Below are 25,675 nucleotides of genomic sequence, written 5' to 3'. Positions count from 1 at the left end.
AATTGGTCCTAGCACCAATTCCAGGGCTGTCAGTGAATTGTATTATGTGGGATCCTAGCCCCATATGTGCAGGCGTTTAAGTATTTTTCTGCACTTTTCTATGCACCCTCTGTGGTCCTCTAATTGACGTAACTTCTGTTTGGTTTTTTTGTAGTGGTACAAAGCTGGGAGGTCTCCATCCCCTCCCAGTATAATGGGAAACAGAAAACCAGCAATAAGATAAAAACAAAGTTACCATCATTGTAAAAGCACACATGAGCAGCTTCTGACTCTTGAGATTGCTAGTTGCTAAGCTCTTTCATTATTATATTTTTATTGTGGTTGAGGTTAATTTGACCTAAATAGGCACATGCGGTCTGTGAAGTATACTTTGTTTCTAGGTAATTTGTCAATATGAGCTTGCATTGGCCCTTGTTTTGCTCAGTCACATATAGTTTGAATTTTTCAGGGAATGCATCTATGTGCTTTGTATTGCGGATTCATGAAAAAAGCAGGTGCAAAAATGGTCTGATGTGCTAGCACAAACATGCTTTTAGCTTGGGTAGCACCTGAAACGTGCTCAGTTAAGCTCTGTGGAAGAACTGTACACATCTTCAGGTACCTCACATACCTGCTTCAGAGGTAGCAAATGTGATTTCCCTTCTGTGCAAAATCCGCAATTTATTTATTGGATTGTGGAAGATGTACAAGCTGCCAGACACCAAGTCAAAGAAGAGTGGCATTAACAGTCTATACTGAAGCTTCTTTACCCTTTTGTCTCTCTTTAAGAGTTATCTCATTTACAGCCAGTTGTGTGTGGAGAAGCTTCGTGGCTCATATGCATCTAAAACTCTTCTGAGGTGGCAGTTGCAGCTGTTTGTGATTTGTAACTTTTACCAGGATGGAGAAGTTTCAATATTCTTTTAAGAAATAAATGGTCCAAACTAGAAATGACTGAGCAGAATAGGAAAAACTCTTCTAAGGAGAAATGTCGCAGGTGGAGCGAAGTTGGGTGAAGGAAATGAGAATGAGAAGAAAATGAGGAGTGACCCATCTTACCTCAGCTTATTGGTTTAGTTCTGCCAGAAGTTGCAGACAGTCTTTGCGCTTCATCTAATAGACATTTTGCACCAAATTTTCTTCCAGTCGTGCTGGCTAAGATGCAGTGTTCAGTTGCAACCTGTAGTAATGGGTTTGGTGGTGCTGCATCCTTGTGGAGGCAGCCAAGTAACCTTGAACAAAATAGCTCTTAGCAAGCCCTGTTTGAGGTGGAAACAGTATAGCCTCTGACACTTCTTAAAAATGTGAATCTTTTCTACTCCTTGAGCAGAATTACAGCTTTGCCCTTCTCCTTACTCTACTTTCTCACACAAGTGTCTTGGTGACGGTGCTTGTACTCATGGATATAGAGGCTGCTATTGTGACATCCCTTATTGCAAACCCCATCAGCATCTCTAACAAGATGGCTACTTAGGTTTTCTCTCTGCTGTGGGAGAAGAGCTTGTGTAGTCACTTAGAAGATGGGACTTCTGAAGAGGATTTAAACCCAGCTTTGAGTGCAACAAGATGGCTGCTCAAGGCTCTTCCTTGCCATTTTTCTTGGCTGTGTGCCTTTGACGTGATTTGCTTCAGTTGTACATAATCTTCCAATTTCTGCCATGATCATTGCTGGCACTCTGTTCGCATCTTGCTTCAGTTTCCTGGTGCCTTGGTTTTCCTGTTTGGTTTTCCTTGGCACTTTGCCCTAACCACTAGGCCTAACTGTTTTTCTATCTAAAACCTGTCACTTGTGGAAGAAGCTGGGAAAGGAGATTCCTTATTTTATCGTTTTCCATGCTGCATGCTTGAGTCAGGACCAGTTCCTAGGATGGCCCCAGTGCAAGAATGAATACTCCGAGAGAGAGATAATAGCTTTCTGATGCCAAACCCAAAATTTTGTGTTATTTGTGCTAATGGTGCACGCATGGCTCTTAAGAAGTAAGGGATGAAACTTGCTGATCATCTAAGAACTGAAAACCTTTGAAGGCTTCCACAAGTATTTGCTGTCATGCCTGAGTGCTTCACAAGCACAAATAATGTAATCCTTAAAACATCAGTGCAAGGGAGACAAGTTCTGCTATTGCCAACGAACTGGTAGAAAACAAGTTCAAAGGGATTAAATTGTTTGGCCATGGTCACACATGGTGCCTTTTTCAGAACTGACAGAGAACTGACTCATGATTCCTAGATGCTTGAATTCTAGTAAGACTTTGAGACACTGTAGTACCGAAATACCTAATTTAGGTTGTAAATCCCAGTTCAGCAATTTAACCACAGGGCTATGTGAGGCCCTAGTCCACAGACCACACTGTTGCTGATGAGATAGTCTCACTGGTCATTCCTGCCTTCTCGCTGTGCCAGCATTAAGCCACATAATGAACTGGACTGGGGAACAGTTGTTTAACAAAATTTGGGGAGTTTATGGAATTATGGGAGAGGAGGAAAGTATAACACCATTGTGCAATCTGCAAACTTGCAGTTCAAGAGAAAACTGTTGGAGATGCATAATGAAGTTTATTATTTCAATGGAATCTTAGCCAACATTACAGAAAAAAACCTGACTGAGTTTCTTAGAGGAGTGTAGTATGGAAGAGCAACTGCTCACTGGAGAACAGTCAAGATCATAGCTTAAGAAGATAATATGCAGCTGCAGATTCTTATCTTTTCAGAGAGACCCTTAGCTTTGAAACACAGACAACTGTGGGATTCAAATCAGTTATTAATAAAACAGTAAATTATCAGGGAAGGAGTGTTTTTTATTCTGCCTTCATTAGAGAATCTATTGTTGAAAATTAAATCAGTGATTTAAATCCTTCTACATATGAACAGTGTGGTTTTAAATCCAAGACAACAGATTGCAGCCAACACTTTGTGGAATTGGACATGCTTCTGTTAAATGCTTAGTCATATAAATAACACTTCCAGAATTAAATACTTAACTCATAGCACTTTGTGTTCTCTTTCTTCTTGATGGCATTGCTAGTCTGCAATATCATCAACTGTTCATCAAGGGCCAGTCCTTTTTCCAAGCTTCGCTCTTTCTAACTGTGGAGCTATAAAAGCACATGCAGACACACACAAACACCCGCTCAGGTTGGCAAGAATCCAGAGTAAAAGCAGGATGGAGGGTCCTGCACTAAAATCCTTGCTTTTTCCTTCCTGGCCTTCATAGTTCAAGGGAAGGAAGAATAAAGGCTTGAATGTATATTTGTTCCTGTTAGCACAGGTAAGGGCGGACCCAGGGCACCTCAGCCTACATGTTTGGTGGGGCCAGATGTGGTATCAGGCAACAATAACCTGCTCTGTGGTGCTCCTTGCTTCACACACTGAGCAGAAACTTGGCACAGTGAAGAGCCTGACCTATGAATCTGACAGTAATAACTGTGTAGCTTTTCATTTTCTTATTGATAGGGTTGATACTGAAAGTCAGCAATCTGGAATCAAGGGTGTTTTGTCTTTTTCATTCCTTTTCTTAGCCTGTATAATTTTATTACAGTTGAAAAATGTTTATTTTTGATTAATTCCTGTTTTCTTTTCACCTCCTATGTATGCCAGTAGAAGTAAGCAGTGCTTGTGCTTTCAGATGGGAAGAAAAAAATAAATACACACAAATTACAAATGACAGCATCCTCAGTTTCCCCTATACCCTTCGATGTTTTGCCAATGTTTCCTAAGAAAACAGGTAAGCTAATGTCACATATCAGCAGCCTCTGTGAGCAAATGAGATATTTTTATCTTCTGTTCAAGGCCTGGACAAAAGAGGTGTAGGTAGCGTTTGCAAAGCTTTCTGTGGATTGGCGTCCTTCACAAAGACTAAGACAGGTAAAGACATTGGCGTTGTGGTTGAATTAACCATGAAGATAGTTTATGCCCGTGTCTTGCCTCCCTGGGAGTGCTATGAGAACTGCAGTGGTGTTTGGCTTTGTGTCAGCCTCCTTGTGTCCCCTTCCTGTTTCCTAACCTTATATACAGCGGAAATGAAGCCCCTCTCTGAAGAGTTAGTCCATCTCCGGTTAGAAGAGGGACACAAGACCTATTTTTCCCTTTATTATTAAGTTTAAATTAATTTTCTTTTTTTAGCTTTTTAGCTTCTTTTGCCAGAACAGAAAGAAGAGCACTCAGTTGGATATTTTATGGTTCCCATTACTTTTCTTTTTAGCTTACTGTTCGTAGCTGTAGTCTTTTGAATCTCTCCATATACATCACTATTTCCTGCTGTTAATTTCATTTCTTCAATGGACCAACAGTTCTTTGTCTTATATGAAATGAGGCTACTGCATGTGATTAGACTGTTCAAAAGGACCACGGATCCCTTGTTAATATTAGATGTTGCAATGTTTTTATTATTATTCTTCAGTATGGCTTACCAGTGTAGATATTTCTTTAGCACAAGCGATTTACCACAGCAACTGTGAGAGTGTTTCCTGAGATGATGCAAATAATTCAGTAGTCCCACTGCTCCTTACCTTACTTTTGCGGTTGCTTGGCTGGCTTTTTGGAAAGAGAATAGATTTTGAAAGGTGTCTTTGCAACCCTTCCTTTTATGATCCAACTGAAATAATTTTATTTACAGCCATGTTACAGTTCCATCCTCTTTCAAAGATGTTCACGGAGAGGAAAGTACCAGTCAGCAAGGGTTCTGGACTACCTTGATGTCCCAGTCAAGCATTTGTTCTGCATGTTTTAGCTGCGAATTTAGCTTTTGACCTGAGACATACAGTATCTCACACTGTGACTGCGAAGTTGTTTAAACAGTATCTCCAGGATACCTTGTACTCTGCTCCAACTTGATTTGTTTGCAGCTAATTTCTCTGATTTTAGATTACAGACTTCTTTGTTCAGGGAATGTCATCTTGTTCTGTACATACTTGGAGCCTGACGGTTAACCCACAGACTAGACCTGCTAGATCTTTAACACTTTCAGTAAATTGTAACAAGCAGAAGTTCAGCAGAAGCTGTGCTTTCCCTTCTCCCACATTATTATTAATCAGGAGGTTTTTAATGCTAACAGTGTTGTCATCTGTGTTTCTTGGCGCTGCTTTCAGCTTGTCTCTCTCAGTGCTGAAATTAGCGTTGCTTTCAAAGGTAGGCACAGAGTTCCCTTTATGTCATTTTTTTATGACAATGATCTATGTATGAAATTTTAAAGAAGATTTAATTTCTACTGAACTTCAGTGGCATTTTCGCACCTATCCATGATAGAAGCATTGAAAAATTCAAGTGTGCAAGCACAAACCAAGTACACTGATTAATAACCTAACTCCCTTGACTACTTCCTCGTCCTCTTCTTGATTTTGCCCAGAGTTCATGATCTAGTAATTTGCTTTTGTTTGCATTTGCATTTTCAAAGGAAGCATATTTACCTTGACTGAACTGTAATGTTTAACCATGCAGGCTTTGTTACTTTATGAGTTTTTGTTTCTCTTTTTGTGGCACAGAGTATGTACACGTATTCCTGCTTCTCCTAAGACATTTTCAAATAGCCTCTGTATCAATTCCATTAACTTCAATTTCCTAAACCTCTCCTTCAGGCTGTTAATAACTAACTTTCTATTTTTTTAATCACTTTTCTTCAAGCTGTGTGCCCTGGTCATATCCTTGGTTCAGTCCCCTTGTGAGGATTTGGAACTTAATTACTGTATGTTATGGTCACTGCCAGTAGCTTAGTCAATTGCTTCCTGAAACAATTCAGTGCCAAGTCAAGTAGCAACTCGTAAATTCTTGTGCACCTGTATAATAGCAAGACACAATTTTTCCACATTTTGTCCTCCTGTGATGTTGTTCATGCAATATTTGTGTTGTTGAAATTCCACATCATTATTGTACGACTGGGCTGTGTTGCCTTCCGTTGTTACTAGCTGAAATCCTCAGCTTCATTTCATCCCTCTCAAACCAGGGAAAAGAGTTTATGCTGGCCGGGTAGCCAGAGTTTCCCATTTGTACTGTTCCCTCCTCAGCTTTTATGGCGTATTGTGAATGAAACTGGAATATACTGATCTCTAACAAACTTGGGTGAGTCCAGGAAAACAGGTCTTAGCTCTACAATCTTCAGCAGAGCAGCTCTAAAGCTGCTTTAATTTACCTTAGGGATATAGATTCATCCCTGAGATGGCACTTATGTGGAATCAAAACAGAGTTTCAGCTCCACTGTTTCTCAGCAGTGACAGGAATACAAGAAGAAGTAATATGCTCAAAATTTCCAGACTAACGTGTTTTAGATGCAACCCTGGTTAAGATGTGGTGATGCAATATTCACCTGTTAGTCTTTTGAGGTACAGCCTATGTGAATTGAAATGAGAATTGGGAAGATATGAGAGCAATAACGTATCTCTCATCCTTAGATGCCTTCTTGGCCTGTAATATTACTAGACTAAGCAGACTTTTCTGGAGCTTGTAATTGCTAGTTGCACAGCTAACAAGAAATAGCTGTATAACCTAGTTCTGACCAAGGAACAAAGCTTTCCAGAAGATTAATTTACACACAGTGCAGCATGCGCTGAAGAAAGAAGCTTTTGTAATAATGAGCTCCTTAGTAAAGTGTAAGAGTCTAGAGATTGGAGAAAGTACAATGGGCGATTGCAACAGCAGCATGGATTCAAGCAAGCCTAGTGACAATAGTGTCACAGTCTGATGTTCTAATAGTTTAACATGCAGATCTGAAGAGGAATTATTTTAAAACGATGGCCTGCTACTGTGTGTAGAGCACAAACAGGAGCCTGTTCAACAGAAGGATCCCCCATGTCACAACCTCTTGCAAAATGGGCTATGGTTGCCAATTAGATTGAGGCAGGACCTACACCCAGGCTGGGCAGGTGTTTCATGTTGCCGCCTGCTGCCTCAGCTGCTGGTGGTTTTATCAGGCGTAAGTCCCCTGTAGAGCCTGGTTCTGGTGCCATGGAGGTCAGGAGGAGTTTTGCTGTTGGCACATTTCCCCTTGACTCCAATGAAGTGTGGGCTTGGTGCTTTCTTCCAGACTGCCTGGTTTAGCCAGTGGAAACACTGCACATTGAACAGTGTTTTATAGGAATCCTATTACAAATGAGGGTTCTGGTAGTTTAGCAATAAGTATTTATAAAGAAAGCAGTTACAGTATATGGACTCCTTTTTATGGGAGCAAGTCATTCCAGATAGTGCAGGTTTATAGGAAATTTGTAACGTTAAGTTTGTGTAAGAGTGCAGAAACATTTGAGGACAGACTCCTTCTTCTTTCCTTACCATTAATCAGATATGTCATAACAAAAGATTAGTCGTGATTTATTTCAGAGTGTGTTTTCCGATAAAGCGTGAGCCTGTCTCATGTTTGGTCTGCCACTTGGGTGACAGATGCACACCAGCATGTTGCAGTAGAGCTACAGAGCTAGTAGCGACTTTCCTGACATTGCGAAAGTTGGATAAACTTAGGTGAAAGTAAACTTAGGTGAAACTTGGTCATTCACACAGGTGAATGACTGAAAGGGTCTGTGAAAGACACATCATTCAGGAGTCGATCAAGAGGCATCATTCTGATGGTCCTGGGCAATTCATGCTTGGGCAGAGACTCTTCTGGGGAGTGTGAAAGGGCAAGAGACAAGGGACACAAGTTGCAACAAGACAGATTCTGATTAGATACAAGGAGAAAAAAATCTTTGCTACAGGGGAGGTCAAACACAGAACAGGTTACCCAGAGAGGTTGTGGGATCTCCATCGTTGGAGATACGCAAAACCTGGTTGGACAAGGCAGTGAGAAACCTGATTTGACTTTGAATTAGTAGCTAACTTTGAAGTTGGTGCTGCTGTGAATGGGGAAGGAGGCAGTTGAACTTCTGAGGTGACTTCCAACCTAAAATATCCTGTAATTATATGTTTTTATGTGTCCCAGACAGGGGAAAAATGTACGTGGTTTTGTAACTGTTTTTAATTGAGAGAAACTCCAAGCATTTATCCAGAGCTGATAAATGTGCTTGGTCATATAGAGTGGCTCTGATTCTTGCCAGAATCTGTCATCCCAGGGACTCTGATTCTGTGTAAAAATCTACCATCCCAGGCTTTTTCTTTTTGTGTTGACATAAAGGATATTTCTGTGGTAGAGAAAGGAATGGATTTAAGTGTAGGATTTTCATTTGTTTATTGATTTTAAAGCCAGACGCTCAGGTCCTTACTCAGTTTTGAAAAAGTCTTGATTTGAGACAGGCCCCTTGTTAACATCAGTGTCAGCTTTTCCTAAGCAAGGACATCAGGACTGGGATCAATAGTCTTTTGGTTGAGTGGGGACTGGATGAACATTGAGAAGATTCTCAGAATTTGTTCCATACAGAATAATCCTTCTGCGAGGTTCGCTCTGCTACCTGGAATAATTACTTAATCTTCCCTGTGAAGGAGTGTCTTTCCAGCTGTTCACAGAACAAATCAACTTTATCAGCACTTTGTTATCATTTGCCTTTATGATTTTTCAGTTCATCTGATTTTAAGGAAGTCACTGCTACAATTCTTTGATTTACAGCTGGAATGTTAAGAGGCTCCAAATTATGGTTTTTTTATCCAAGAGAAAAATGTATTTTTTGAGTGCTAAGGAGTTTCTCACAGCTTTCTGATTATTTTGTAAAAATATACTGTCTGGCATGCCGAGCCAGCCACCAATAATCAGTAACAGCATAGCTGACTCATTTTGGTTGTATAGAAACATCATAACTACCGAGTATCAAAACATTAACTAACAAGTTGAGCAGAGCCTCTCCTGCCATACTGACATGTGCAGCTTGTTTGTACTCCAAATGAAAACCACACAATGGTAAGCTGCCAATACACTACAGCTGATTATGTAAAAAAACCCACATGGTTGTGTTCATATTGGAGACTGGCACCCCTTGTGAATAAGCACTTTTTATATAGCTGTCTTAAATCAACGTAAAACTGAAGGTCTTTCCTCTGTGCACATCTGATTCCCATAAATATTAGCAAGAGTTACAGGCCATGCTGTTTGTGGACCGTACTCTCTAGAGTTCAAATTTTGTAATGTTTGTAGACTTTTTGTCATCTTTTTTTTAAACTGTTATCTGATGTCATATTACAAATAAAAAAAGAGTGAACAAAAGACATAACAGCTCCAGAGAACCACATGAACACACAGGATAAACCACAATTTGAAAGCGACACTTTGCTACGAACACTCAGGCCTTACTACTTCCTTGCTAATACTTCCCTTTCTGAATCACTTTTTTGTTTAGTTACTCAGCTTTCATCTGAGTTACATTTTTCCTGCTCTGTAGAAGAATTCATTTGATTTGACTTCCATTTATTTAAGTGCATGTTGACATCCGTTTATTTATTTAAATGTGCATGCATGGGCTTATCAGAGTTAGAGCAAAAGATGTGAGGCCTGCTGGCCTGTTGCTAGGAAATATCACGGTATTATTTATTATTTTCCATTAGGTTGCTTGTCTAATTTCAATTTGTAAATCCCTACTGACAGAACCTTTTCTGTGAATAGCTATTCCGAATATCACCTTGATTCAGAACATGGGAACATAATAAACACGCTGCTGGATCAGGCCAGTGGTCCATCCAGTACTCTGTCTCTAGCAGTGTCAGTAAGGGATGCTGTATAGGGAGAGCACATTAGCCTGACCACTTTTTGTTGTACTCCCCAGTCATCTACCGTCATAGGACTAGGAGTTCTAGAGGCGGCATCTCTACCTGTTCTCTTTAGTGTCTGTTTTTGGACTTGTCCATAATTTGTCTAATCCATTTATGAACCTGCTGATGCTATTTGGCACCACAGTGTTTATGACAGCAAGTTCACAACCTGCTGTGTGAAAAATAGATTACTAATCCACTGTAATTATCACCATCTCTGAGGGAGTAACACAGTAGCGTCTTAAACACAGACCAGAAGTCCGTTCTACCTTGGGCTTTAGCAACCCAGTACAAAATGATGATTCTTGTTCCAAGGAGCCTACTGTGTATTTTAAGCATCCTTGAGCAGAACCTCAAAGTTACAGAAACCTTTGGACGAGAAGGTGCTGAGTGCCTATTTCAGTACCTTTAGTAATGTTGATTACTAAACCTGAACCTAGTCTAGGGATGTCTACATTAGCCTTAAATACATCCCTTTTTTGTCTTTGTGTTCTGTTTTTTTTTTTAGTAGACCATCCTGACCTCTCTTGAGCTGGTGGAAAGGAAGGAGGCCTGGAGGCGATGCAGAGACCTAAAGATACTCTTAAAATGTGTAGCTAATACTTAACTTACTCTTCCCACGTCCCCTGAAGATGTGGGAAGAGGTGCTGGCCAGTAGGTATGTTCCTTGTAAAGCAGTTCCAGCTGCAGGGTGTTTCGCACTGTGTTCCCCCTTTCATGCAGCAGCTAAGTGTATTTTGCAGCACGTCTTCCTGTCAGGCTGCTTATGCTGCTGCACAGACTAATTCTAGACCTCTTAATGTTTTTTAGTATTACACAGAGGTTTTGGTGTCATTTTTCTAGCTGGTATATAGCCTTATCATATGAAAGTCTCTGCCCTGATGAGCCTGCTGCCTAAGACAGGACAACGATCTGTTTCTGGATAAACTGGGGTCATTGCTGGTACAGTCTGAAGGGCTTGCTCATTTTCCTCTTGCTGAGGCTCAGCATTTTCCTTTCAAATCTTCAGAAAAAAACCACTGTTGTCAGAATGCAGACAAATGTCAGATTAGACTTCACCTCCAAAGGAGCGTAACACGCTGCTGAATGCCACAGCAACTTTAGCCAAGACCCGCCTGTTGACACAGTCAAAGTCATGGTCTCTTTACATTTGGCGATCGCTGTCAGCGCTATTGTTCCAGCCATTAAAGGACAAGCTTGCTTTGACATTTCCAACCAACCGAGTTGTGGTGCCACACAGCGCTGTTCTCGCCGCACCAAGGACATTGCCATCCCGACTGCAGACACCCCAACCTTTTTCTTTCGTGTTTCCTTCTTAACGTGAGGATTTTGGCGAGGATCGTGGGACTCCATGAGCCCCCTCTGGTGGATAGCTGATGCTAACTCCAGGCTCATCTTGGAAAATGCAGTGCTTTGACTTTATCTTCTTGGGTGGTGGTAGTTCTGTGTCTGCTAAAGTGAGTGCTGGAGACTGAAATCTCATTATTTGATCCTGTGGTTTTATTACTTTAAAAGCCAAAGGCAAATCAAATGTGTAACAAAGCTTTTTACAGATGATAAAATACATGGCACCAAGTAAATCCATCGGCGATAGTGAGATAACTTAGTTCTAACAGGTAGCATTTGTGTGTCTAGAAGTTTTGTAGCCGTGGGCAAGTACATTTATATTAGTGTTCTCATGTGCAAATGAATTATTGTATTTTTTAAGAAAAAGGTTTCAAGTTTTTACCACAGCAGATGCCTTTGATCAGCATGAATAGAATTATTTGTATGATAATTTGGAATTTAATTCGATTTACAATATGTTAATTTAAAATTTTATATTGACTTTTGAAACGACAATCATCAAGAGGGGTGCCAAAAATTCTCATCAGAGATTAAATAAGGGGAGAGTGATCGCTTGAGGAGCTGGTCTTCTGAAATGCTGAGATGCCAGAGTGAACTCCTGCTGTGTAAGGGGAAATAAGCATTTCACAGAGGCCGTTACTGGGCAGAAATGAAACACGAAATAGGAAGACACACTATCTGTTTTAAAAAATAATTTTGCTGAAGGGAGAAACAATGTTAGATAACAGGGTGACATTTTAACTTCTTAGGCACATGACTGAGCAAAACATTCATCACAACTTTACAATGGGAATTAAATCTAAGAGTTTGTATTTTTTTAGCTGTTTTATCTATGTGGAATGTGCAAAAGTTGTTGGCAGATAGACTTCAAAGCAGCTGTGCTTAGGATGTTGAAGCTCTGCAATGTTATCAGACCCAGCCACAGAGATTACGTTTTAGCATTAGTGCTGGAAAAACTCATGTTTGAAATGCATATTGCCTCTCATTAGATAGTGCTGTCCCTTCCTTCCTTCCTTCCTTCCTTCCTTCCTTCCTTCCTTCCTTCCTTCCTTCCTTCCTTCCTTCCTTCCTTCCTTCCTTCCTTCCTTCCTTCCTTCCTTCCTTCCTTCCTTCCTTCCTTCCTTCCTTCCTTCCTTCCTTCCTTCCTTCCTTCCTTCCTTCCTTCCTTCCTTCCTTCCTTCCTTCCTTCCTTCCTTCCTTCCTTCCTTCCTTCCTTCCTTCCTTCTTTCCCTCCTTCCTTTCTTCTGCCCTTCCTTCCCTCTTCCCCCCTTCTCTCTCTCTCTTTCTTTCTCTCTTTCCTGCTGTCAGTCTGTTTTCCAGCACTTTTCTCTTTCCCCTCTTCCCCCCATCTCCCTTCGCACCCTCCTCCTTCCCCTCCCTCCCCTCCCTTCCTTCCTCCCTTTCCAACCGCCTGCTAGTCTGTCTTCCAGCACTTTTCTCAAACACCACTTCCCAAGTCATGCTGTGACACCTCACCAGAACAGCCTTCGTGTTTACCATCCGGTGCCTGCTGCCTGGCCTGTATTCATGCATTAACTCCTACAGGCCCTGTTACCTTGCAGAAGGCGGCAGTTGATGGCTCGTGTTTTACTCTTTAGCATTCCTTTCACTGCTGTCCCTAAGGTGGTCCTCCAGCCGTTTTTCTCTGCTTGACTTTCTCTATGTTTAACCTTTCCTGAAATCACTTCTCCTACTCTTACTACTGACATTTGACTGACTCATCTTGGGAGGTGATTTGTGAGACAAGTGACATTAAGATAATCAGACGTGTGTTTGGACAGCTTACGTCCATAATCATACTCCTGCCTTGGAAGAGAGCTGGCTGGCTGAGAGGCAAGACTGGTGGGTTTCATTAGGTGACGTTATTTCAGTATTCAAAGTGAGGGAGTTGGTAAATCATCATTAGCATCATTAGCATAGTTATTCACACCTTTATTGTAGATATTTGGTAACTGGCTATACATCACTTTCTCTGCAGCCGACCTTTTTTTTCTTGGGATTCCTGATGTTTGTAATAGGAATCCACTTATATAGATATACATGCACAGCCATAGGCATGCAGATATGTATATTCATGCATGCACACACACGTGTTGAGGCTTTGTTAATTGACATTAACTGCTGGTGTTTTTTTTATTACAAAACATATTTCTCTATTGGTCTATTTGCACTGCTTTGTTTTAGCTTCATCTAATGCACTGGAACTCCACACTGTACAGCAGCATTGATGAGGCAGTAGGGAAGAAGCACGGCATAGCTATTATTGCTTTGTTTGTGCAGGTAAGTTTCCTGTGTTGCACTTGTTATCATGCACTACCATTTGTCTGAGGAAAAAAAGTTCCTTTCCATTTTGTTTCATTTTTAATGATTTCATAAAATAAAACAATGTATGACTGCTGGTTTTGTATTCAAAAGATACTTTAGTCATGTCTTCTGTGTATGTACGTGCTAAATAAGTAATTCTTGTTTAAAGAGGATATTGAAAGTATCTTAGTTAAAGAAGGGATAATACATAGTCGGCCATCTCTCTCTGTGACTGACTATAAGCAGACATCCACTCTCCATTCCTCTGAGGGCAGAATGAGGGCTGTCAGGAGGTACAGGTGCTTCACTACCTCTGTAATGTGTTTTTCTCCATTCCTGGCCAGGCCTGCTGTTTGGGGGTTGAGGAAATATACAGAGGAGAGGAGGAAAGAGGAAAAAAAACCCTACTAACCCATTGGCACAGCCGAAAACTGGTAGTAGGATTGTGTTTTCTGAACACAGTGACAAGTGTGTTTCTTCACACAGGACAAATACGAGGTGGAGTCATATTAATTCTTCAGAGGCGCCGGTCTGAGAGTGTATAGAGTCTTGCCACAGACCCTCAGAAAAGCTGCAATGAGGAGGCTGAAAGCTTGCTGGGGAGAAGGTGTAATGCAAGCTGGGAAATTTGCCCCATAATCTAATTGCTGTTGAAGGTTTTTCAAGGGCTGCACTCTATAAAGAAGATTTTCAGTTTTAGTCCTCAAGCACCAGATTCTCATCCTCCTCATAAGAAATGGCAAACTGTTTTATTTAAATGGGTTTTGAGGAAGAGGTTTAGAGTTCGTGCTTAGATCAAATGGATTTTCTTTCACAGTGATATTATTAATTTGTCATATTCCGTAACAAGTTTATGAATGCCTTTAAGTTTTACCTCTGTTTGAATTTAAAGGTACATTGGTTACAGCTCCAACAATCAGATAGAACTGCTAAAAATGGAAGTTAGAATGTCTTCAGTTTTGTATCCTAGAGGGCTGTGTGATAATTGCTTATGTAAGTCACCTTCTAATTCCAGCAGAGGTAACCTTCGATTTAGTTAGAAAGTTATATATAAGTTCTTAAATAAATCTGAACTTCAATGTTACATTTTCCATTTCTAGTCTCTCACCTTCATCAGAGTTCTTAAGCATTCCAAAGGGCTTTTTCATTAGCCAAGAAAGGCATCATATAATTACAATTGACCAAGGAAAAATAGTATTTATGCTGTTTATTAAAGGAACAGGGACAGGAAATTCAGTGACCATTTTTCCTGTTAAAGGCATGGAAATATAATAGTTTTGCACCACAGTTCTCAAACACATCATTTTAAGGTAAATGAAAATATTTTCACTGATTTAAGTGACAGTCCTTGGTGATTATTAATTTAGAAACAGCATCTTTGAAGTAATTTCAATATCTTTTACCCACTTAGAAGGTTTTAAATGGAAAACCCATTCTGAAACAAAAGAAAATCCTCTTAAATTCCTAGAAATGACAACCTATCTATTGTTGACATTCAATTGTTTCCTTCCAGTGACTACTGTGGCATTCTATTCTAAGAGAAACAAAAAGCGAACAAATTTTTCAGGGTCCAGCTGTCCCGTTCTCACTCATGCCTGCTTCATTCCTCACCTCATATGTGCACACGTTGGCAAAGAAATCAAGTGGAAGGCCGTTCTGAGTCTAACTGTTTTGCCAGTGTTGTTCTGAAGGTAAAAGCTAGGGTCCTAGGATGGGTGTTTTAGATCAGAAGCAGCTGAAATCAGTGTACAGGGTGAACAACGCTCATACAAAATAAGAATATCTTATTTCAAGAACGGGTTTCTTATGAACGCCCCATCTTCTGTGCCTTAAAGATGTTCCATAAAGGCAGTGCTGCAGGCTGCCGGGAGCAGGATCCCAGAGATGCCATGAGGGAGGGAATCTGCCATTCTGTGCTCTGCAGGCAGGAAAAAACTCCTCCAAGCTTCAGAGATACCTTGGGTCAGATCTGGAACGCTGTGGGAGCAAATTCAAAAAGCATCTGTCATGTTTGTTCACTCTGTTCCTTTCTGTGTACTTTTCTGGCAAAAACTGGTAAGGACAAACTGTATCCTTGGCATTTATATGCCGTAATGGTGCATGATTTTGACTCCACATGCAGTATATGCTGCAAAACAGGGTTAGTCAAAGCTTACCAGACTTAACTGTGACTCTTTCTCTTGTTCTGTGAGTTTCTGTCTCTGATTTAAAGTTATTTACACCTTGTTTACTTTTGACTGGTGACTTTATTGTGTTTTAATTGTTTGGAGTTGCCATGTATCAGTGTATTTGGTTCACACAAGGTTGTGTAGCTTAACTGAAAACAACTACAGAACTTACTGTTCTGGTTGACCTCTGTCTTGCCTCACAGTTTCAGAAATAGCAAAATACTGAAACTCATCTTTGCTTGCTGTATTTCAGATAGGAAAAGAGCATGTAGGCCTAAAGGCTGTAACTGAAATTCTCCAGGACATCCAGTACAAGGTAAGGCATTGTCTGAAGAAATGCTTCCTTCACTGACCAGAGAGAGAGTGAGAGAGCGAAGGACATATATGAAACACTGAAGCCAAGTGAAGGGTTTCAGATGCGTCTGTAGTAAAAGCACGTGTGAAAGCCATGGTTTGGTGGCCTGCATCGGAAGCTCAGCATTTTGCAGTACTTTTAGGTAATATACAGTCTTTATAGTTACTTCCTTTTCTGATGGCCAGAAGGTTTGATCTTCTATACCAGTAGCTGATTGCAAGTACTACCTTTTCAGTGATTTTCATGAAGTCAGTGTGAATGCAAGCACTGCAACATGCTTAGTGAACACCAGCAGCAACAGCATCTCCAAACTTACCTGGTTTTAATTTGTAGAGGAAAAGAATAGATGAACTGAGCACCCATATTAACTTGCAGTGGGAAATCAGCAAAAACACCATGCTGTCTTGTCAGGTGGATTATGTGTGGGGATCCTGAAGGACAGATAATAAGCCTAGCAGGACTGAGGAGACATGAGTGCTCTCCAGAATGTTGATGCTATCTTAAATGACCTTGGGCAAGTTACTTCCATCTCTCTGCTTCATAGTCTCTGTCTGTAACATAGAAATAATCATACTTACCTTTGATTTTAAAGGATTTTGAGATGTATTAATGAGACATTCTGTATTGGTCTGGAGAGATAAGCCATTCACTTCAGTGGATGCTGAAGTGTAGAAAAATTAAAAGCTGTTTTTAGAAGAGAATTGAAAATCCTCTTTTAGTCAAATAATATATGGTAAACTTCAGTCATGATGTTTAATATTATAAACTCATTGTTTATGAAGGTGTTGTGGTTTGTCAGAGAAAACAACAGTGTATGGAACTCTGCAGTTTCATTGCTGAAAGGACAGCCAAGTAGAGGAAGGTCATGAAAGGCCTTGTCATTGTGAGCATGTTATACTAATGACTTTCAGAGGGTCAACATCAAACGTACTTTTGGCATACATAAAATTTTCTTGCATTAAATATGTGGAACCAGCTTTATTTTATTAAGTGTTATCCACTTAATAACAAAGTGACCGATGGGTCAAGGAAAAGCTCACTTTGGCCCTTGTTTTTTAAACTCATTTTGTATGGAACCCCTGAATTTCATGTAGAAAATTTCAAGGCTAGGACCTGGAAGGAGCCCAGGTACTAAAGGCAGAAAGTTAACAAATTGCTGACATAACCTTAGAAGTAAAATATATAATAGAATAAAAAAAGGTGCTTGTATAGCTGCAAGGACAAATGCAGTGATGATTAAATGGGGGCTATTAATGAGGTTGCTTTGCACAGGAATTCAAGGCTTAATGTTATAAGAACACACGGTGTGTTTTACCTCTCCATTCATCATCATTTTAATAAGAAACTAGAGATGAGATTGATTTGTATTCATTTTTTCAGGGAAAGTCCAAAACAATACCCTGTTTTAATCCCAACTCTTTATTGCCAGGTAGGTGCCTTTGCTTACTTTTGTGTGGGTGGATTACTAGCTAATTGCAGAGGCTGAGACAATCTTGATCTAAAGCATAGCCTAACTGCAAGCCTGAGAGTGTGTCCCGTAAGCTGGTAAGGCATTTTGCACCTAGTGGTGCTAACAGGGATAGTGATGAAGTCCCTTGGGAACTTATGATAAATCCGCACCATCATCGTGTGAGTGGGATGTGATACTGTAGTCCATGCACTGCTGGCAACACTGTGGCTAGCTTTCTTGATGATTTATCATCCCACCTGGAGGGGGAGCTGTGTGTACTCCTTTCTCTACTTCAGCATAAAATAGGAAGCATAAGGTTACCCACTTACCAGAGTAGCTTTTTGGCAGCATCAAAAGACAATGCCATAATGTGATGACAGTTGTATAGCATACAAGGAGTAGTGACGATGGGAGGCAAATTCAAATACATATAGCTAAAAGTTAAAGAGTAACAGTAACAAACAACCACTTCCTCTACCTTGTCTTGAAAAAAACATCAATTTTTAGAAAATGCATCTCTACAAGATGAGTGTTTCTGCAAGGAATCCTTCTGAGCTAAATTCTGTGTCATAGTGGCAAGATCTTCAATTTTCCAAAGTAATCCAGGTCTACATTAAACTGTATTAATTATATTAAGAGAATATTGTTTAGGTTGCAAAGTCAAGTGCTCAGCAATTAGGAATTGCAGGAATTAAGACTGCCTGTGCCCCTTCATGCATATGTGTTATAAAACATCTTTTAATTGCGTGACCATAAGTTATTTTTTACAGGACCCCTGCCTCACAGTTCCTCTTCGATGCTGATCAAGTCACATAAACCAAAATTTTCACAAGTCATCTCTAACTGTGTGTTCCTCATTTTCTAGGTGCCCGACTTGAGATCATGGGGTCTGATTTGCAGAAGTGCTGAGTGCTTACACCTCCAACTGAAGTCAATGGGAGCAGTGCTCTGACTGCATTAAGTGCTATAGAAAGTTAACTACTCTAAGAAATCAGGTTCTAAGCATCTCATATTGAACACCTCAAATGAATAGATGCATTTGACCTTAACTTCTCTGTGCCTCAGTTCCCCAGCTTTAAAGTGTGGGGGTAACCTGTCCTTCCTCACCACACTGGGGTGTTGGAAAGATAAATTAATTCATGTTTGTGAAGCACTCAGACACTGAAGAAATGAGTGCATATGAAAATATGAAAAGTGAGAAAATGTGGTCCTTCTAACAAGCAGGATTTGAATAGCATGGGAAAAAGAAGACCAAGGACCACATATTGTACTGAGAAATCCAAATGTTATTAGATGCTTTTCAAAAGAAAATCATCTATCTTTGCAAGTAAATGATGAAAGGCTCTCTAGAAAAGACATACGTGATCACGTAACAAGATGGTGTCACAATGCATGCACAGGATGGGCTGAATTCTTGCAGTTCTTAACTTTTGAGTGTTTGACAATGCAACTTGCTTTCAATGGATTTGCTATGTAATTCCCTAACTGAGAAAGAAAATTACACCAACAAAACAAAACTGACAATCACAGGCTTCATTAGCAAGATTTAATTCCACTGATATTCCTCTGAGCTAGTAGTGAAATGGCAGTAACAAGTTAGATCAAACAAGCAAGTTTATTCCAGTTTCCAACCTCCCATCTTGTCCTTGTCAAGCTAGTCACAACCTTCCCCCTAGCTCTCCATGGCATGATTAACCAGCCTTTGTCTCCCGTTCCTCTCAAGGTTTGTTTCTTGTCCCCTCTTTTACAGTGAGGCAGTTTCCTATATGTACGTCTTAAACTGTGTCAGGGAGTCATTTGTGAGTATGGCCTACAGCAGCAAAGGGCAGCCCTGTGTAGTCTCACTTATGAAGTGTGGTGTGACTGGAATCTCTGGGGAATTAAAATTAAAATAATTAAAATCAAACATGTATGCATAGTTAAAACCATTGTACGTTTTCTTGAGAGACAACTGTTTATTCTAACAGTTATTTTTAAACCTATTAATAAGTTTATAAACTTATTAAAGTAAGTTTATTTTTAAATAAACCTTGATTTTTTTCCCTGTGAACTTCAACTCACTTTTCCAAAGCTAGGAGACACCAGTGCATCTCAAAAAATATGTCACCAGAATTGTGAACTGAAAAGTTTGGCTTGAGCTGTTTTCACTGAATTTTTCTAAAAAATGAAATAAATTCATCCTTGAGACATATCCTAAATATAGAAGTCAGTTAAAATGTGATCACCACAGTCCCTCTGTCTTCAAAACGGGATGTCTCTTGTAGCTTTTGACAGTAACGGGAGTTATTTCCCACCATATTATTTCATTGATGTGTTAGTTTAAGGAGTTGTGCATGTTATTTTTCACATCCGTAAAGTGGCATTTTCATCTTTAAAATACTCATCTGCAAGGGAAGTTACTGTAATATAATGACCATAAGCTCGTGTATGTTCACATGAGAAAGTAGGGGACAGTGCTTGGCAGGTTATAAATTCACCTCTTAACTCACTGCATACTAACTTCATCATATGAGCAAGTCCATGGCTATCATAAGCTGTCATAATTGGAAAGACACAATTATCTTCCTTAATGTCATTAAAATTCCACATTTCTTTTAATTTCAGATCCTCTACTGCGTGACTACTGGGTGTATGAGGGCTCTCTAACCATTCCACCCTGCAGTGAAGGTGTCACCTGGATATTATTTCGCTATCCTTTGACTGTGTCCCAAGTGCAGGTAACAGCTGTGCTTAAAGTGACCTTGGAATATGGTTATGAGCTAAAGGTTATAGCGTGCAAATATATATATCAGGGCATTATATCTGTTCTCCTTGAAGATCCCATTAGATCAGTACATGGCTTTTCAAGTAAAGGTTAAGCCTTTTGAGTCACTGAAAGCAATGCAAAGGTCAGAGATGAAAAACCTTGTTATCATTTCTCATCTGCATTTAAAATAATTCTTTATTTAAGTGAAAGAAAAAGAAGGAAAGAAGTCAATGGGCAAAAGAAATTCAATTCTTTGTAACTGTAAGCTTTCAAATATCACTGCTTTTTGATGTTAAAGGAACAAAAAAGCACAGGGAGACACTGTGTCCTGGAGAATGAAAAATGTTAACATAGTACAGGCTAGCTATATTGCATTGAACTATATTTAAATTATCTTGCTCTTTTAAAATTCTGTTTTATAATAAATGTCAAATGGAAATTACCTATTTAAATTTTATTTCACACGTATGTATTTTAAAGTTTTTTTTTTTTAAATTATATCTAACAGTCATGTGAGCCTTTCTATAGCAAACATTTCAAATCTGTCTACAAATAATCCCAGCAAAAACAATGAAAACTCCTGATGAATATTCTCCCACAGTCTGTGAATCCCAACTGGAGGAATGTGGGTTTAATTTAAGTGAATCCCTGAAGCTGAATGCATTAATTTTCATTGCCTGCTCTGAAGCATGTGCAAATAGAAGAGAAAAAAGTATAGAAGGTGATAAAGTCACATTTAAATTATTTCAGCTTTAATCTAAAATTTTGCTAGGAATCCCAGCACAATGTTTTAACAATTTTAACAATTTGAAATTGGCAGTGTTTCTTTTAATTTGAAAACTGAATTCTAGTTCTAATCATAGGATAAAAGCAATAGGTCCCAATAAGCTTATTTGTATGGTAGCTGCAACTTAAATGTATCCCATCAGGAATCTGGTATTTATTTGCTTGTGAAAGGATAAGTCTTATAGCTGCTTACTAATGAGTAAATGGAAACAGAACTCTCTGTTGGCATTACTAGATTCAGAATAACTTTTAAAGACAGAGTGCATTTTGTAACTAGGTAGCTAATTGTCCAGATATGATATGGATAAGTAAGAGGACTTAATCAGAAGTATAAAGACCATAGCTATTACACTGAGACATTGTATGATATTTTATTTCATGCTAGTTGCAGATTTTGTAGTCTCTATTCCCTTTTAATCCAGTCAATGCACAGAGGAGGGCACAGTTCAAGCCATCCACATGTGGTGGGAGACGGTGAGGGGATGAATGAAAGAGGAATTAAGCAGAGAAATGCAACTTTAGTTAATATTATTATGTGCTTATTTACCACAAGAAAACAAGATGTTGCAACGTGGTGTGAAGGGGATAAGTCTCCAGAAGAGAATATTGTGCCTGGGGAAAAGAGCGGTCCACAGTGCCTGGGGAAAAGAGTGTGATTCATAACCATGGCCTTCTTTAGGTGAGGGGTAGCTGGTTTGTGTTGCTGCATTACTTTGGTATAAATCCAATCAAACAAGAACATTGCAGTGATGAAGGGCGTACAAGCCATGGAGGGGCTTTTTCCCTGCCACTGACACAGTATGCAGGCGAGACATGGCATTGGGGCAGAGTGAGAGATTGGAGCGGACTTATGCCAAGATGATCCACAATACTTTGTACTCGCTGTAGATCAGCATCAATTAGAAAAAAAATCCTCACTGCTAGTTATGAATGCAGCAGCATTAAAGTTGAGGTAGAGCAGAAAGGACTTATTAAGAACATGAAGGACTTTCACTAAGGTGGGATAAAAATTTTACTTGCATCAGATACTCCTTTCAGAATGTCAATTGAAAATAAACATGGGGACAAGTAAGTGAGAGACAGTGATTCTGGGATTCTAAAGCCAAAAGGGACTGATAGCTCTTCAGGATGCCCAGAATAAGATTTTGGGGGTGCCAGAATATTTTGCTATAGCCTAGACATCCAAGATTTTAACTTGTAATTAGCATTTTGGCTGCAATTAAGTATCTGGCCTCTTTTGTGCATGTGGGCATGAGTACCTATGAGAGATTCTGTTTAAGGAGGGATTAGAAATGCAAGGGCTTTTGTCTATGGAAAATAAGAGGATGTAGTATAGCATGTACCATTCTGCATCATCCATGGAAGGCTGGTAAAGGCATTTAATTTTATTAAGCCTGCTTGTGGTATTAAAGCATAGGTATCAGTGAAAATGCGTTTTTAATGGTTTTAAATACATTATTTTTACACGTGTCATTAATTTGTAGAACTTTCTTCTGTGGGATACTAATGAACACAGCTTATGAAACTTCAAGCGATTTATATAAATACTAGTATCATCTGTGGTTATAGCCAGTAAGAGACAAATTCAAGGCTTGCTATTTTCATTTTTCAGGCCATAAAATAACCAACTTCTGAGTGTCAATAACAAGTAGCAATAAAGATGACACAGTCTGATATGGAGTAGGTTTTACTGCCTTCCTTTGATGAAGCTAGTTAATATATTGGAGACAAGATACTCATTCACATTCTCATTTTCTGTAATAAACATAGCAATATTGATTAGCTTAACAAACTGTGGGTCATAAGGGGAAAAAATGAATAAAATTCCAATTCTAGTTCATGGTCACATCTATATATTTTCACATTTACTTATTTTGAAACAATGGAGAAGTAACTTTTTTGGCATAGGCATAATAGGCTGACCATTGTAAAGTAGAGAACCTTTTTCTGTTTCTCCTGAAGACATTTATAGATAGTAAAGTTGATACTGATGAGTTGATTTGCTACTGATCTAAGTCACCGTTAAGTGAAAGGAGATTCATCTCCATATGCACCTCACTTCAGCAGCTGGGATCTGAGTGTGTTGGTTATATGAATAGCAAAACGGCAAGCGAGGACTGCAGCAACTCCAGGATGTGCTTTCCTGGAGTCCAGTGCTGTCTCCTCACTGGAAGTCATTTTCTTTGACATGAGGCTTCACTTCCATCAGAGAGCCGTTTCCTTCACAGGTGGTTCTGTGAGGTCTGGATAAAGTGTGCAAGCGACTCTTCTCCCTTGGAGAATAAGGGCTTTGCAAATCCGGTTCTTGGGAGTTTTATTACTGACCTCAGTGGAGAGGAGCTTGTCTGGAAAGCTGCACCCTGCAGTGCTCTTTTTGCATATTCCTGCCCTCCTTTTGTGTTTTTTATCGTCCTCACTTGTCTTATGTTGAAATACACAGCCCAGAAAGACTGTGTTGACTGCTATTGTGAGACATCTCGCCCATGCGTATACGCTGCTGAAATGCAATGGGAGAAAATAGAAAAATTCCTCCTCTTAGGCCAGTAAAGAGCAGGAAATAATTGAAAAAGACTTGCTCATGCTTCTCTCCACTATATTTTTAAAAAATTGGACATCTGTGAGTAATGTGCTTTGTGGTTCAGTGAAGCCCAGAATAAGTACATTGTCTAAGCCACTCAGAGTAGGGATTTTAAACAATGATGCAGCAAGGAGCTGTTGTTCTTCTGTACTCATTGTCAGAGTTAACTGTTTTTGTATTGAATGGTGAGGTCTCTAGTCCTTTTGTCTACCTCACTCAAAATCAAGACCTCCTAAAGGACAGAAATAGTAACGAGCATATGGAGCTGGAGTGGGAATTGTGCAAAATTTATGTAGTTTGTGAAATAAAGCACTCTGAGAGGTTCACAGCATTCTGTTTACTGGGAAACAGGTCTGTGTTCTTGGAAGGTGTCATGGAGGCATGTGAAATTTTCAAACAGAAGGATGATGCTTCTATTCCTCATATAGAAGAAATGTTTGTAGAGAAAACATGCAAATTCTTCGTTTTGTGTGTTCTATTCTTCAGCAAAATTTTAAGTGAAACAGAAGAAAGCAGTATTCAGGATCTGAATACTGGGAAGTGGTAAAAACATTCTTGCAAAATTCTACAAAATATAAACTAACTTTGTTTTTACTCAGTAGAAATGCTAACATGTATTTATCCTTTCACTGATTAGAATTGGATCCTGCATTTTTGTGTGAACAGGCCTGGGTCATCCTTAGTGGCTTCTGGGCACAAGAAAAACTTTTATAAATGGCTATTCCTGTTGAAAGTGTGTGAATATCCAAGGGTGCTTAGCCATATGCCTCTAAAATATCTATTTCCTCGGCAGTCCTACAGGGTGTACTTCACAGCAATGACTTGTGAGGGGCTGGGAGGAGATAGTAAATGGTTCCATATTAGAGGAAGCGGGATAAGTGGGGCACACATATTATTGCCTTATCACATGGGAATGTAATACAAAAAGTAACATCAGCACAGCCAATGTCCTTTTCTGACAACTGCTTCTCAAGAGTGAGGCAGACCACCATGTATATAGAGGGTCTCTGTCACGGGGGTCTGAAGCATGATATGAAAAACTGACCAAGGAGGCTGGTGGGCTCAGAAGCAATTCCCCCTCGGAGCAGGGCTTCAATTCTTGACTTCCCTGAAGACTAAAGAGCAGGCACAGGGATCAGGTCAGTCCTACTTTCCTGACTGAAGAAACTGGAAGCTGCTTTGTGAGGAGTACCTCCCAGAGAAAGATTTCACTGTGGGGACTGGGGCAGAGCATTTGCAGTTATTGTAGGAGACAGCTTACAAATGCCAGCTTTTCAGAGAGTCTGCTCTTCCCTCTCCTTCATCTGTGTTTGTTTGAAGTCTCTCATTCTCAAAAGATCAAACAAAAGCCACATTCTTGTAAAATGCTCCTTCCTAAACTACAATTATTTCAGACTTTCCAGAATTGATTCAGATGGTGAAAGAAGATACCTTTACAAAACCCGTTCAGAGATTTACCAGCACTTGTCTCCTGAAGACTTTTTCAGTTCCAAGCCTGTAGTGGGTTTGTTTTCAGTTTGTTTAAACAAACAAACAAAAAAATCTTCCAAAACAGAGTTCTGCCTCTAAAAGCACTTTCAAGGAGCTTTACAGTTTGTTCTGCTTTTCATCTTTTCAGTCTAAGCTGTTGCCTTGTATCTCAGCTGCAAGAAACTGAGTGTTGATTTATAAGCACACTGTTTTTTGAGGAAAATACAGCAGCGCAGAGCTAGCCTCTAAATCAGGTAAATAAGTCTGTATCAATTCTGCTGTAGAGTGGAAAACAACAATGAAGGCAGTTGTCTTCAAGGTTGCAGTAAGAAAGTATTCTCTGCAGGCAATATAAAAATAAAAATGCCATTACCTGCTGTTTAGTACCTCATTTCTTTTAATTCTGGAATCACACTTGTATTCTCCCTGTAATCCCTCATAGGGTGTTTTTCATGGAGAAATTCACTCTCTATAATTTCTTAGATGATAAAATGATTAAATATTTCAGGCTGCATTTTGCTTTCTGTGTAGCTTCAGTTTCAAGTTACAATTGAGCTGGATAGTAAGGCATCACAGGGTCAGTACAAGTACAAAGGCTCAGGCTAGGGAAGTCAGCCTTCAGTAGGTTTGCTGTATCCAGCTAAGATAGCTTGTCAATGTGCCAAAGCAAAAACAAACACAATTTTTTTTAGTAGTGGCAACTACTTATTTAAAATACCAGACTCTTAAAAACAGCACTGTTGAACAATAAGGTATAATGTTGCTGAGATATGCATTGATTTTCTTAGTTTTTTTATCACACAGAGCTTGATGCTGATACCAGGGATGGAGATGGAAGCAG

The 25,675-nt window shown here is 39.6% G+C and overlaps 1 protein-coding gene across 1 annotated transcript in view; it reads left to right on the top strand.

Annotated features, from left to right (window-relative positions):
• The window catches only part of CA8 (carbonic anhydrase VIII), a 65,642-nt gene that overhangs the window by 26,936 nt on the left and 13,031 nt on the right, over positions 1–25,675 (top strand). The window contains exons 5-8 of the mRNA XM_009332109.1: positions 13,162–13,257; positions 15,703–15,765; positions 17,185–17,233; positions 19,859–19,971. Of these exons, the coding sequence (XP_009330384.1) occupies positions 13,162–13,257; positions 15,703–15,765; positions 17,185–17,233; positions 19,859–19,971 (321 nt within the window). The remainder of the gene's footprint in view (positions 1–13,161; positions 13,258–15,702; positions 15,766–17,184; positions 17,234–19,858; positions 19,972–25,675) is intronic.

Source organism: Pygoscelis adeliae, unplaced genomic scaffold, assembly GCF_000699105.1.
Source record: "Pygoscelis adeliae isolate BGI_AS28 unplaced genomic scaffold, ASM69910v1 Scaffold98, whole genome shotgun sequence".
NCBI lineage: Eukaryota > Metazoa > Chordata > Aves > Sphenisciformes > Spheniscidae > Pygoscelis > Pygoscelis adeliae.
This window is presented reverse-complemented; position numbering and strand designations above follow the sequence as displayed.